The following is a 14,092-nucleotide window of genomic DNA, read 5'->3' as shown; positions in this document are numbered from 1 at the left end:
AGCGACGAAAGGCAGGCTCCACTGATGTATTCTTTAATGACGCTCGCAAAGCTAAACAATTCTTCACACTTCGTTACACTTTATTTTAGCGCTACGTCACGGCTGAAGAAAATATGCGACTAATGCTGCTGTCAAGTGGGAATAAAAGCAGGGGGGTAAAAAATCAAGAGTGAATGCACTGAAATGCTTCATTTGAATTTATTAGCTATTTCTTATTCCCTACACTGCATGGGAAACTAACATCAGCTGTGTAAGTCTGCCATGGAGTAGCGTAAAGGCAACAAAACATGGAATAAATAATCATATGACACATAAGTTTAATAAAAAGGTATGGAGCATTGTTCCTCTGTTAAACATCTGTTCTCCTCTAACCAAAGTGTTATGAAGCGTGTTAAGTTTCAGTACATCAGTATCAAAGCAGCATACCCAAACACTATGAAATTAAAAATTCACTTTCCCATTTTTAATCCTGTGTCCCTGTGTTAAATGGTCATTTATTTATTTCTATATGCCAAAACATGTAAAAAAAAAAAAAATTGAGTTTCTGGGTATTTTATTTAATTAAAATCCCTGTCTTTACTATTTTCGTAACAGTTACAACTGTTGTCACTTAAAATACTGTTTTGTGCACGATCCAGTGCTCAGGGGCGTTTCCAAAAGTTCATCCAATCAAGTGAGTCTTTGACTGACAAGGTAGCCATGACAGTCATATAAAACTGCACTTTAGTGCTTGTGGGTTTTAGTAGGTAACAGGGCAATGTGGGGACAGGTATGACAAGACATGTGTTTGGATATCAGTGGGCAAAACCTTTGTTTTAATTTCCAGAATAATATAGCTGAGGTCTAATTCATTTATCTCTCTCTCTTCCTCCTCCTAATCTAACCTCACCCATCCTAATATATCCCCCTTTCACACTTGAACTGCCCTGTCCATTAAAGGCAATAAAAGCCCACAGAAATAATCTTGATAAAAAAATGGAAAAAATCACTCTTGTGACTGTACGCTGCTTAAATATTCAGTTTCAAGTGGAATCATGTCACAGTATAGAAACCAAAGGCTCTTACTAAAATTTCATGGGGAGTTAAATGGAGTCAGTATATTTGTGATATACAAACACAGCCAGCAATCATATTAATACTTAATCATTGATAATAATATAAGCAATATTTGTAGAATTGGAAAAGCAATCCTTTTAGGGTCCATTTAGTAGCTGTTCAGTAGCTTTTGATCTCATTATATGATCTTCATAAACAAATGGATGAGAAGAACAGACAAGAAGCCTTCAATGTGCTCAAAGAAAATACAAATTTGAGCATTTAACATATTCATGACAACCAGGCAAACCTCATTCTCTGATGAGGAGCATGTGATATGGTCAATACCTCCAGAACAGCTACCAAATGGACTTTAAGTTGAGATTTTATCAGCAACTACTGTTTCCAAGGTCAAGATCAAATTTTCAAACATACAGCTGACAAGACTTACACTGCCTGCCTACTGCTTGTTTCTGGATAAAGCTCAATTGAATCAGTAAAGAGATTAATATCAAAGCAATAAAGTATCAGGGAGCCATCTGACCTGCATACCTGTCTGAACAGACTATTATACAGCACACACGTAACAGGGTGCTCATGGCTGCTGGTCCTCTTCTCCTCCTTCGTGGTCTCCAGCAGGAGAAGCAGGCTGTTGAAGGACAGCAAGAGGAGTTGACGCTCTTCATGGAGAAACAGGAGGGTGTGTGTGTCCTCCTGTGTCTTTGGGAAGACACCGGCAAGACGGTGAACGCACAGCTGAAGAGGTACGTCCCACAGACACAGGACCTGGAAAGTGTATGAGTAGATGGATTGTACCATAACTTCTGAACTCTGAAAGCCACTTATTATCACAAAATGTTGTCATAATTACAAAACAAATACAATAATTGCCAAGAAGAATGGTTACTCTAGAAGTCTGCGCAAAATCTGCCACTTAGTCAGAATTCACAAGGACTCTGCCATATTGCTTTACAGCATACAACAAGAAGACTGTCGCTGTTTCAGGAATTCTTCCAGAGGAATCCAAGGTAAAGCTTTCAGAGTTTGTTGCAATGGCAGATGGTGTTTGAGCAGAAGGCAGATGGAACATAAATCACTTCTAAAATATTCATTATCTTCAGAAAAGCCAAAGAGAAGGCAAACATGCACAGCGCTACAAGGGGGGGAAAGGAAAAGCAGCACAAGCACCAACATCCTCTTTGCATCAGAAAGAAGGAAAAGAAGATGTGGTCTTCATTTTGAGAGAGCTCTTATAATGGCAACAGTCCGAAACAGGCTAACAATCATCTGAACCACATCCTCCTTCCTCTGCAGTAATTACAGCAAGGTATCACAATTAATATTGCAATGATAGGGCTCTTTATCATTACATTATCTCCTCTCGCAGAGCACTGCTGTACACACAGACACACACTCCTACCTTATCTTTGGAGTAGCTCAGCAGTTGTTGCTTGGTCTGCAAGAAGCGAACTGCTGTGACGGGACTTGTGTGCCCGCCGAGCGTGCAAACTGGCTCCGAGGTCACAAACGGGTTCCACAGCAAGACCTGATGATCCACACCTGCTGTGGCTACAACCAATCAGAGAGTCTCAAATTAGCGGAGGCGCCAACTGCACTTAATTACAGGAAACCATACTGTTTTAAGTCCACTACAAAAAAAGCGGCATTTGATAGTTTTAATGCATCTTAATGCCTTTTGTAAGCCTAGAAAATATTCTTTTCAACTGTGGCAACCAATCAAGGCACATGAAACACACATACAGTTTTGTGATGAAAGTGTTTGTGCTGTTTCTTCACAGAGACAAATTTGTGATTTCAGGCTATACAACTGAAACTATCTTGAGGATGAACAATTTACTTTGACATCTCAAGTCTGAGTACACACTGGTCCCCACCTATCAGATTGAGTTCACGGTGGTGGTCCATGTCCCAAACACCCCTCTTTGTAAAGAAAGTCGTGACTCGTAGACTCCTGCTTTCCTTTTCCCGCCAGCCGATCACCATGCTGCTCTGCGGTCTGGTGCTGCAGGACACAAAGGCTTCCAGAGAGCCCAGGTAACGTACTGCAGGAAGCAGAAAAGAGTCAGAAACTGCTTGCAAATTTTCGGACAGACAGGCTGTTAAATCATTTTTGTCTCTTTTTCCCTTTGTTTTATTGTTGTTGTTTTTATGGTTGCTGTTTACTCTGGTAGTAATTATAATTGGAAATCTGTTGTTTATAATGCATCAGCAATGCACAAGCACTGGTGAGACAGCTGGTTTCAAATACTGCACTGAAGTACAGACCACCTGTTTTATTTGTGTTGAGATGTGTCGTAGCAGCCCTGTTTCCTAGAAATTAAATTTATATCATAGACGGTATAACTAATGGACACAACTACTGTGACGTAAGTCATTGGTTTGTGGACTGCTATTTTGAAGCCTGGAGTTTGGCATTTTGGCTATCACCATGTTGTTTTTTTGGAGCAAGAAGTGACCATATTTGGACAAGTGGTTGGAGTTGTGGAGTTGTGGAGCTGTAAACAGATGACTTATATAAAAATTCACCCCCATACAGTTGTTAGGACACCAGTTTTTAACATGGGTGTATATGAGGATTGACTTGTTTTTGACTTCTTCTCAAGTGGCAATTTGAGTAACGGTAGTTTCTGGCACTTCTGCACTGGCATAATTTTTCAGTCCCAGAGGTTGCTACTTGGTTTACATAGAACTAATTTGAAATCGCAAACGCTCTTTTGAGTGCAATGCAATGCCAGAAAAGTTATGTTTTGTATTGACATAATTATAAAAATGTTGCCAATTAACATACCTGGCAAGTCACAAAAATGTTGACGCTGAACGTGTAAGCAAAATGTTCACTGACTATGAATTTCAGTTGTTTTCTGCCACAAAGGACAATCTTTATATATTATCCACTCATAGTGACTTCAGCATTATTTTTTTCATTATTACCTTTTTATTAGAATTTAACCAGGTTCACAGTCTTTCCCTTATCTTAACCATGTGCTTTTATTACATAAACCTAACCACTGAAAAGAGTCGGGAAGGCAACCAGAGATTCTCTTGTCACATTTCTGTTTTTTGCCTCTATCCACATAAATTTAAAAAAAAAATGTCGCTGAGCAAAATACAGGAAGCAATTGTGATTGTGTCCACACATCACAACAACAGTTAAGTAATATAAAAATGTAGTCTTTGGGCCCTGACACACCAAGATAACAGTTGACTATAGGTCAGTGTTGAGCTGTCTGTGGGCATCTGTCACCGTTTAAGCATGTTAAAGTGGAGCTGGTGGACGCTGTCAGTAAATGAAATCACAGAAGAAAGAGAAGAGAAATGAAAGTGAGGAAAGCAAACAAACAGCTAAGGCAAAGAGGACGTGAGATCAAAACAAACTTGTTATATATGGAAAGATCATTAACAGGAACAGTTTTTAACTGTTTGTACTTTTTTCCACGAATCCACAGTAAATAATCTTTGTTCTTTCAGTATCAGGTTGTGCGGCCAATAGGCTAACTAGCATCTTGAATCCGTGCAACTTGCTGCCTGTTGGTGTGGAGAATTATTTCCTCTTATATAGGTGCAGAACGCACGTGCTTGTTGGCCATTTGCTGTGGTCTTTGCGATGTGTTCAGGTGCAACAGGTGACCTGAGGTGATTTAACAGTCAGACTTCGACCCCACTAGCTCTTTGGTGTAGGTTTGGTGTGTCTGGGCCTTTAGAGAGAAATTGACTGACTATGGGGGAATGTGTGACTGAGCAGAGGGACAGTCTCCATATGACTGAGAAGAAAAGGGCTAATTCATTAAAATGTTTAACAGCACAGATCTGATCATAACTTTTTCCATCGAAACTGAGCTTCAGAGAAGAAATAAGGAAACAATCATTAAATGAAGGCCACTGGCTTCCAAGCAGCCCCTCTGCGTGGAGCAATAATGCAGCAGAAGTTACCAGCAGAGGGAATAAATTAGTGTAAACTCAGACAAATTCAATGTAAAACAACATTGCAGCACATTTTGATGATGACACACTGTTCATTAGTTACTTCATCCCACTGATGCCAAGATGCTTTCACCACCAGAACTCTGAAGGACATCCACTCTCTGAAATGGCTGTGCTAAATGTGCAATGACCGCAACCCTGGTGTATAGTAAACCAACCAATCCGCAGGCACTCAGCGCAGCATAGAATTAGGCCAGTTTGATTTGCTCACTGGTATTACAGAAAATGTAATGGATCTTGCATCACCATCCATCTCAATTAACACTTTGATTGAAAACAGCTAAATTGGATGCCACACGTCTCCATTAGAGGCTGCCTAGCTTTCAAATACTGCACAAATAAGTGTGAGCTTGCGAGATAGCATATGACAGTCGCAGGTCAAAGATCAGCCGCATTGCTAGGGCAAATAATTACGTCTGATTGCATTTCATACACCACGTCTTTTCTGCCGCCTGTGAATGAAAAGATCAGAGGATTTTTAGACGGCGTCGCATGACTCATCATTGATTAATGAGGCCTTCTCTCTTTCACTGACACACACAAATCATAAGTCAAGCTATTTATGATGCAGACACACATACGTAGCATCAGCTTTAGCCTGCTTTCACCAGTATTGTAAATAATATCATACTTTTATTGCTGTGAGTTGAGAATTTAAGCAGCGGGAGTCATTTAGATCAAAGCAAACCTCTTTTGTACGGCGACAAATCACTGCACATTTTCGGAGACTTTACCTACACGCTGATGTTGATCCTTTTTCATTTCTTTGATCACAACATTATGTGGATATGTTAATGCTTTGCTCTCTCACACGCTTCCCACAGCTCTCCTTCCTTGTCCTTTCGATTCTGTGTCCATCCCAATTTCCTTCTAATTTCCTCTCACTTTTCCTCTCAGTTCCACCAACCTCCTTTTACTCTCCTCCCCCTTCCTCCCTCCTCTCTCTGGTGGCCCATGAGCCCTAAGGTTTGGAGGTCTGGATAACCAGCCATGTCTAATGGTACACAGCCCACTCATACTGCAGGGTGGGCAACTTCAAAAGAAACAGCACCAGCACCCCAGAGGTATGCAAACACACATATACAGTTGCACAAGCTCCTTTCCTTTCTCACACTCTCAAAACACCACACATACGCACGCACACGCACGCACGCACGCACGCGCACACACACACACACACACACACACACACAGAGAAAGCCTTAGTACTACACTTGTTGTTTTGCATGCATGCGCACACACAGCCTACAAAATTTCAATTAAGCAGTGCTTTTAATGTTTTGGCACTGTCTCCTCTGTTTCCCCCTTTTTTGTTTCCCCTTTGTTTTCCCATTTGTTGTGGTTATTTATATGTACTTTATTCTTGTTTTCCCCCTTTATCAGGATCTCCCCTCTCAGCCAAGCTAGTCTCAGAGCGCTGCCTCGGCTGAATCATTATCAAACAGCCCAATGACTCTTCAGAGGGGCTCTACGCGAATGATGCAATTGAGATACAACTAAGCGACCTCTTTGTTACCCAGGCTGAGCTCAAGTGGGGGTGTCTCAGGAGGCCAGACCTCAAGCCCGTGACTTTATGCCAATAGTCAAAAGTCTGGCTATGCAAGACTATAAAGTGGATGACTCAGGACTCGCTGCATGTGTGTCGGTGTGTGCGCATCAGCGACACCGACACACCCAAGCGTTTCCACGGTGTTGCATAAGCCGTTATTGTAGCGATACTGAAAATGTGAGCAAGCGAGCACAGACAGTGGCTCTCATCTCAGGTGTCAAGGTGAAAGAGTGTGTTTGCAAGTGCTTCTGTAATCTGAGCCACTGATTTTGGACCAAAGGCCCCGGGTGAATGCAGTTAACTAAAGGAATGAAAAACTGCACGAATTGGGTTCCAATTAGCGAACAGCAAACTAATTTGGAAATAACACGTCTTTGATACTTTGGCATGTTGGAACACAACTTCTATTTCTGCTTCATTTACATGGAATATGAACAGTAGTGCAAACAGAGGACTTACACACAAATGTCTCATGGGACAAAGTGAAGTGATGTCAAAATGTCAAAGGTCAACTTCACTGTGAGTTCATAATGTTTTGCAAAAAACACTTTTCTGGCCATTATTCAACAACATATATCAGGAACAGAAGGAGAGACATTTGGTCAGATATTGAATTGGTGAAACTAATCTTTGGTGTCCACCTTGAAACTGTGCTGATTCTATTGATCTTCTGTGCTGTTGGGGGGATAATATGTGTGAAGCATCATTGTTTTCACAGACATGGATGTAAATTTGAGTAAAACTTGACTCATTCGCAGAGGCATACAACCATAAGGCATGTTCTTATCTCATGTCGGCACAAAAAAGTACAACTTTTTATATGTGTGTGTGTGTGTGTGTGTGTGTGTGTGTGTGGTGTGTGTGTGTGTGTGTTTTACCTGCCTTTCCTAACCCAGGCATGCGTGTGTGCTTGGTGTGTCACAGTGTAACAAGAGTGATGCTTTCCTTTGACCAGCTCGTCCCACGTGATGATGGCTGCTGAATCTGAGTCTGTCTTCAGACTGAGTCTCTCAAACAGAGATATCTGAGCTGAGGTGAAATATAAAGCGCTGACCTGCAATAGCAAACATACATGGACACACAGTTATGGAGCAATGGACCACTGAACACATACAAATAATGCAGAAAAATGGAGATTCATGTCAATGTTCTGTCTCCCTCCTTCTCTTTCTCTTCCCTTCTTTCTATTATTCTGTGCATTACCTGTCCTCCAATGTCTCCTAGTGTGAGGACGGCCTGGTCTGGCTGAGAGGGATCCACCCAGTAGTCCAAACACCAGGGAGTAAACTTCAAACCCTATAGAAGAAAAGAAGTGATATGTACAATGCTAGGCTGTGGCTAAAAAAAATGTCATATGTCATAATATATATATATATATATATATATATATATATATATATATATATATATATATATATATTAGAAAAGGGACTGTATAGTGTTTTATAAAAATTATTATAAATATTATAAAAAAGTATGATACATTATATAAATATCATAAAAAAGTCAGAATTGTTGACGGCCCTGGTACAATGTTGTGTGTCATGTCCATTTACACTTTTCTCAGGATATTTTATACATAGTGTGATGTAATCTGATTCTGATTCTGATTCTGTAATGACAGAAATGTCTAAAACCGAGAGAACCAAAACATTAGAATATAAATAAATGCAGCTCTTACCTGAATTTTATACTTGCAGCTGAAGTCCTGTTTTGATAGAATGTCATAAAAACACACCTCCTTACTTGTTAAAGAAGACACCGCTATCTGAGAATAAAGGGAAAAAAAGAGTTGAAAGTTTATTAGAAACAGACTAATCCAATTATGATTTAAGAATTACCCAGACTGATAATAGATGCATACAGTAGCTGGAAAATCTTCATGTGTATTGTGTAACAAAATTCTAACCATTACACACAAATATGTGTTTATAAATGTTTATTTTCTAAACATTATGCAACAACTTCATGTCTGCAATGCCATTAACCAGTACCACTGATCAATTGTTAACTGATTGAGTGAAATGCGTGTTCACCACTGTGCAGTACAATATCCAGCCAAATAAGTCAGACCACTTATCAATAATTCACTCATCATACATGAATTTCTATGGGGACACCTGGTGGCTCAGTGGATAGAGCGGGCGCCCCATGTATAGAGGCTGTGTCCTCGCTGCAGTGGCAGCAGGTTCAGTTCCATCTTTGGCCCTTTGCTGCATGTCATCCCCTCTCTCTCCCCCTTTCACACTTGTGCTGTCCTATCAATTGAAGGCATCAACGTCCAAAAAAATATTTTTAGAAAAAAAATGAAAAATAAAATGATTCCTATGATAACAGTTCTGTAAACTCTGCTAAAAGACCCAGAATGTGTTATCATAACCAGGACACCAATCAATAATCTGCCTGACTGACTTTTTAAAAGTGAAAGTCACCTTGTTTACATTGTGCAGCAGCACCATGTCTGTGACCCAGAGGTCTTTGGGTGTGACCGTGCTGTTTTGCAGTCGATATGTGTGCAGGAGGGACATGTCTTCTCTGCTCCGCAGTCCTACAGTTCCTCCTTTACTCACAGTGAGATACTGACCTGAACCCTGCAGGTTCAACACCTGGGAAGACCGGAGGACATCACAAAAAAACATTTAACCGGGACAAAATATACAGGTTGGGCAAAGCAACAAAGCTTACTTCACTCTTTGTAAAACTGACCTTCAGCTTAAAGGCTCTTTGTGAATCAGCTGGTAACATTTTGATGTTACATTAATTAGTAAAATAGGGGTCTTGAAGATTTAAGTATCTCAGTTTAAGATATTTTCTTTTCTTTCGTGCTTTTATTTTGCCATAAAACTACACTTGAAAAACTCCATAAAACATGAGCTCCACCCTCGATCTTATTGTGAGTTGAAGAGAGTAGGACGTGTTATTCTGTGCCAAAACCAATTTTAAAAAAAGGATTAATGAATGATGTCATTTTATTGGCTAAGCTTCAAGAAAAAAAACAGAGCAGCAGGAAAAATGCTTAGGCTGACTTTGTCTGATGAGAAAGAGACACTGAATATCGTTAATGAAAGAAGAGGTTTATTAATATGTACAGAATAGAGGTCAGTGCTTAGATGTACTACCAATGTAATTACTGCAGACTGGGTCACTTTCCCACAGCTAACTGAAGCCTTTGAAGGATCTCTCAGATTGGCATGTCATATATTTATTGTTAATTATTCCAATAACCTATTTATCAAGGGTACATGTACACTGTTACACTCGAGTCACTGGTACAATGGTCTTCTAGTGACATTTTTTTCTCAACTGTATCCAGTGGAGTGCTGACAATTAACCTTCTGTAAAGTGCTTAAAAAACATTAGACTTCTTGAAAAATGAAACATACTGCACGTCACTGCTCAGTTTGTCTGTCTGGCTGCCTTTGTGATAATAAGCCAAAGTCCTTCCCATTTTTTAAGACAGCCTGTACATTTTAATGATTTTAGTCTCACTGAAGCCATAATTGTTGAATGGTAAGCCTAACATTCACTCCTGCGCTGCTAACAATCATAGAATTTCAATAATGTCAAAATGTAAGATATCCGTGGTTTACATGAATGTACAATCCAATTTTGTCTGCAACTGGGCTGTTAAACTTCAGGAAGTGTGTATTTTCTGAGAAATGGGACTTCTGTTTGTTTTTGGTGTGAAGTGGTGTCAGAGAAATGGGCTATTCATCCAATGGAAATTTTTTTCGGACTAAGGGGGCTTTGGAAACTGGGCCACTGTAACAATGGACAGTCCCGAGAAACATTATCGTTGTTTTAGTGTTTCTGGCCAACTAACGAGTGTAAGTGCAATATTTCATTTCCTGTTAATTCTGTTTACTCTCAACCAACTCTTTGAGGGATTATGTCACTTTAAGGTTCTATCTGTAATTTTTGTCAAAATTGAGGTATTTTTTATATTCTTATTCTATGACAATCTATTGACATTACGTAACGTTTTTTTTTTTCGTTCTATGAGTTCTATACCTTTTTGGACTTTTTATTTAGAAAATAATACTGTGCAAATCAGTTTTGCTGTTTTGAATGCAAAAACTTGATGCTCAATAACTCAAAACCTTTCAGAATACAGATAGAATCTCATGATTAAAACATGGCGATTAGCTAGCTATTTTGCTGCTTAAAACCTGGCTATACTTAAAAGCTGCTCGTTAACTTTGTCTTTGGTAATGAAAAGGTAGTGTGCAGGGGGTTTATGTGGAGCCATAAAAAACTGCACTGTATGAGAGTTTTCTCTGAGTTTGTCACAACAAGTTTGTCACGACCATTTTGACATTACACAGTCATTTTATCTGTTGTTAAATAAAATATGGATGAATTCAGCTTTAAGTACATTTTTCACTACTCTGCATATGTCATGCTGCTGTTTCAAACAGTAAATTAGACTCTTCTAAGTCCCATTGGTCTGTCTGCCTCTTTAAGACAGATCTAAGTTAAAGGGGTCAAAACCTTCCAGCCATTTAGAAAACAACTTACACAACATTCTGACATTTTGACATTCTCAGGATTGATAGATTAAAGTGGTGAGCCATCACTTTATCCACAGCAGTAGGCACTTTATACCAGCCCCTTCATTTACATATTAATTGATAGATGTTAAACTTAAAGGAGTCCAGAGCCATTTATCTCAAAAGAGGTGTGCCTTTTTGATGAGCAAGACCCTAATACTTTCGCACATTTCCTTGCACAATGTTTAATAATGTGGAATTCCACCCAGTCAGCAGAGTTTTGGATTCTCCAGTCAGTCAATGTCAAAATGTTTTTCAGATAATATGCTGCAATATATCATTTGTTTAAAATGCGCAACATGCTCTAACTCTCAAAACAAACTCTTCCTCTCTTAAAAAGCCTCCAAGACGTCAGCGACCTTTTACCTTTTGAACCGGGTCTCGGTGTGGACAGGTCAAAGTGCGTGGTGGCTTCCAGCAAGGCACGCTACTGCTTCTGGTGTTCTTCACTTTATCTGAAAGCGCCATTAGCAGAAAAGAGCACAGGCCTCCCCAGTCGACACGTCCCTCTTCTTTCACGTCGTCGATGTCCAAGAGGAGGCCGTGATGCTCCTGAGTGACAACCACGCTGTCAAACAGGAGGCCATATTCCTCCTTGGAGCCATGACCAACTGATGACCAAGCCAGACTGATGAATTCAGTTCTGGATAATGAGCGAGGTGCACCTGAGGGGTCCTGGGGAACACAAGAGACATTGCACAAGGTCTGTACACAAATTAAAAAAATACCCTATTCAAACCTGGTATTAAGATGTGTCTCAGGTGATGTGATCACAAGTGGAAATGACCACCAAGACGCACTGTGATTTGATCACTTAAACCACATGCCAAGGTGGCGTGGGACATATTTCGTCACATATCTTTTGAAGTTGAAACTAAGCACCAACCTCCAACACTGAAAAATGAAGTCATTGAATGCGGAAGTTCCAAAACTGCAATTCATCGAAAAGCCACGTGAGGCTGCTCAAACAGAGTAGACCCCCATAGATCCCAGTCTTAAAATGCTCAACTTTACAGCAGAAATAAACATGTTTACAGCCTGGTACAAAAAACAGTTTCGGTCTCTGTAGCTACATTTAACCTTCATGACAACTGTACGGGGGATGAATTTTTATACAGTTAATCCGATTTTATTACAGCCCAAAGTTATGCATATTTAAGGGCGGGGCTGCTTGATCGACAGGCTGTCTGCAAGTCGTCCCTACCGGTCATTGCAATTAGTCAGATCCCCCCATTGCTCCTCTACAGCTCCAGCCTCTCATCTAAGGTCACTTCTGGCCCCAAAAGAACAATATGTTAATGGCCCAAATGCTGAACACAAAGCTTCAAAATGGTCACGGTAGCTATATCCATTATTTAAACATTCGATGGTGTTAATGTTAACGCAGTGCTGATGCATTTCCGACAAGGTCATCAGTGCAGGAAGTGGTGTTTATTTTGGTGACAGTGTGCTAATGCCTGTAACATACCCATTTTATGACGCTGGACTAAGTGTTGCGTGACCTTCCCTTGTTTTACCTTATGAAAGGAGGCATGCTGAAATCAGCTGACAGTGATATCTTCAACTGTGCTAACACAACTGCTAATGACAAAATCTGAACACAAGTGGTCATCTGGAGACACATGATAGGCAAGTGTGAACTGCGATGTGTCTGTCCACAGCTGTTAATAGCAAGTCTAAACAGGCTTAGAATCTAAAACACAATGTGCTGCAGACTCTTCTCTGTTTTGTTTTTTTCAAGCATTTCTTATGAGACCTGGAGGTGTGGTACCGTGGGGTACTGGCAAACAGAAATGATAACACTCTTCTGTAGGCGTTTCCTGTGTGAATTAAAGGTGTTTTAATATAAGACTATTAATAAACACTCACCGTGAAAAGGCTCTGTAGCTTTCTATAGTCCTCAGTGTTCATCCTGCTCTCAAGCTGTGCCACCTCCATCCTCGTTCCCATCGTCAGAGCTCAGACCTGTCAATCAATCACCAACACACCAGGCAAGGTCAGGAAGGTAAAGCGGGTGTATGTGAGTCTATCCTCAAGACTCACAGTCAAATAATAGATTCCCCTCATTTCTAAGTGTTACATGACGACACAAGATGTTCTCAGCTCAAGTAATCCCTAAGTAACCTTCTATATCTGCTTCACAACGGGTTGTCATGTCACACTAATCATGCGGCACACTCACAGCAGCAGTGGACTTCTTTTGTTGGCTCTTTTCACTGTATCCAAACATATCAGTGTTGAATGGTGTGCAAAGGTCTTTCATTTTCAACAAAAGTTCCCCCCCTGCTCAGTGGCTTTCAAAGGTGGGTGAATAGATCCCCCGAATGATGTCTCAGGAATGGTTCGAACAGGCAGCAGGTTGCCAAAGCATGTCAAGTCACTGTTATATCAGGTAATGTGAAACAGTGGAGTCAGGTAGGGGAGCAGTTTGAATAGTAGTATGAATAAACGTAGGATGCGTTAAATTAACTTGTGTGGTGATTAAAGGCTTGTTTGAGGTCTTAGAAAGAAATTTGAGATGATGAAACAAGTTTTTCATGAAATACTACAAAGGGGAGAAGACAGAAAAGACTCTGGGTTTCATTTTCAGCCTGACATAAATGTTTACAAGACAAATTCATTGGAAGTGGCATCAAACCGAGCTGAGATTTAGCTGACAGGGTGTGTAATGAAAGTGAAAATTAATGCTTTGCTGCAGCTATTATCTTTTTTATAATGCTGATTAACTGCAGCATGATCTTGATATGATAGCTTATTCACCTCTTTACTTACACTGACAACAAGTATACTACTGCAACAGATATGCCACAGTATTACATGAAAAGACATCCTGACTTGTTTTGTAGTAAGCAGCTGGCATCAGTCTTTATGAGATTACACAGTTCCATAAAATTAACACAAAAACAAGCCCATATTTTGAGCTAATGCATGTTGCATTCTGCTGTTTGAACTGACA

The 14,092-nt window shown here is 40.1% G+C and overlaps 1 protein-coding gene across 1 annotated transcript in view; it reads right to left on the bottom strand.

Moving 5' to 3' along the window:
- Positions 1-13,086, bottom strand: part of LOC121943412 (WD repeat-containing protein 49-like) — a 32,260-nt gene extending 19,174 nt beyond the window's left edge. Inside the window, exons 1-9 of the mRNA XM_042486934.1 lie at positions 13,006-13,086; positions 11,503-11,811; positions 9,019-9,192; positions 8,268-8,354; positions 7,790-7,882; positions 7,517-7,640; positions 2,931-3,098; positions 2,456-2,604; positions 1,588-1,821 (exon numbers count right to left, since the gene is read on the bottom strand). Of these exons, the coding sequence (XP_042342868.1) occupies positions 1,588-1,821; positions 2,456-2,604; positions 2,931-3,098; positions 7,517-7,640; positions 7,790-7,882; positions 8,268-8,354; positions 9,019-9,192; positions 11,503-11,811; positions 13,006-13,086 (1,419 nt within the window). The remainder of the gene's footprint in view (positions 1-1,587; positions 1,822-2,455; positions 2,605-2,930; positions 3,099-7,516; positions 7,641-7,789; positions 7,883-8,267; positions 8,355-9,018; positions 9,193-11,502; positions 11,812-13,005) is intronic.
- Positions 13,087-14,092: the final 1,006 nt, after the last annotated feature.

Source organism: Plectropomus leopardus, chromosome 5 (assembly GCF_008729295.1).
Source record: "Plectropomus leopardus isolate mb chromosome 5, YSFRI_Pleo_2.0, whole genome shotgun sequence".
In the NCBI taxonomy this organism is placed as follows: Eukaryota; Metazoa; Chordata; class Actinopteri; order Perciformes; family Serranidae; genus Plectropomus; species Plectropomus leopardus.
The sequence above is the reverse complement of the archived record's forward strand: the minus strand, read 5'-3'. Positions and strand labels throughout refer to the sequence as shown.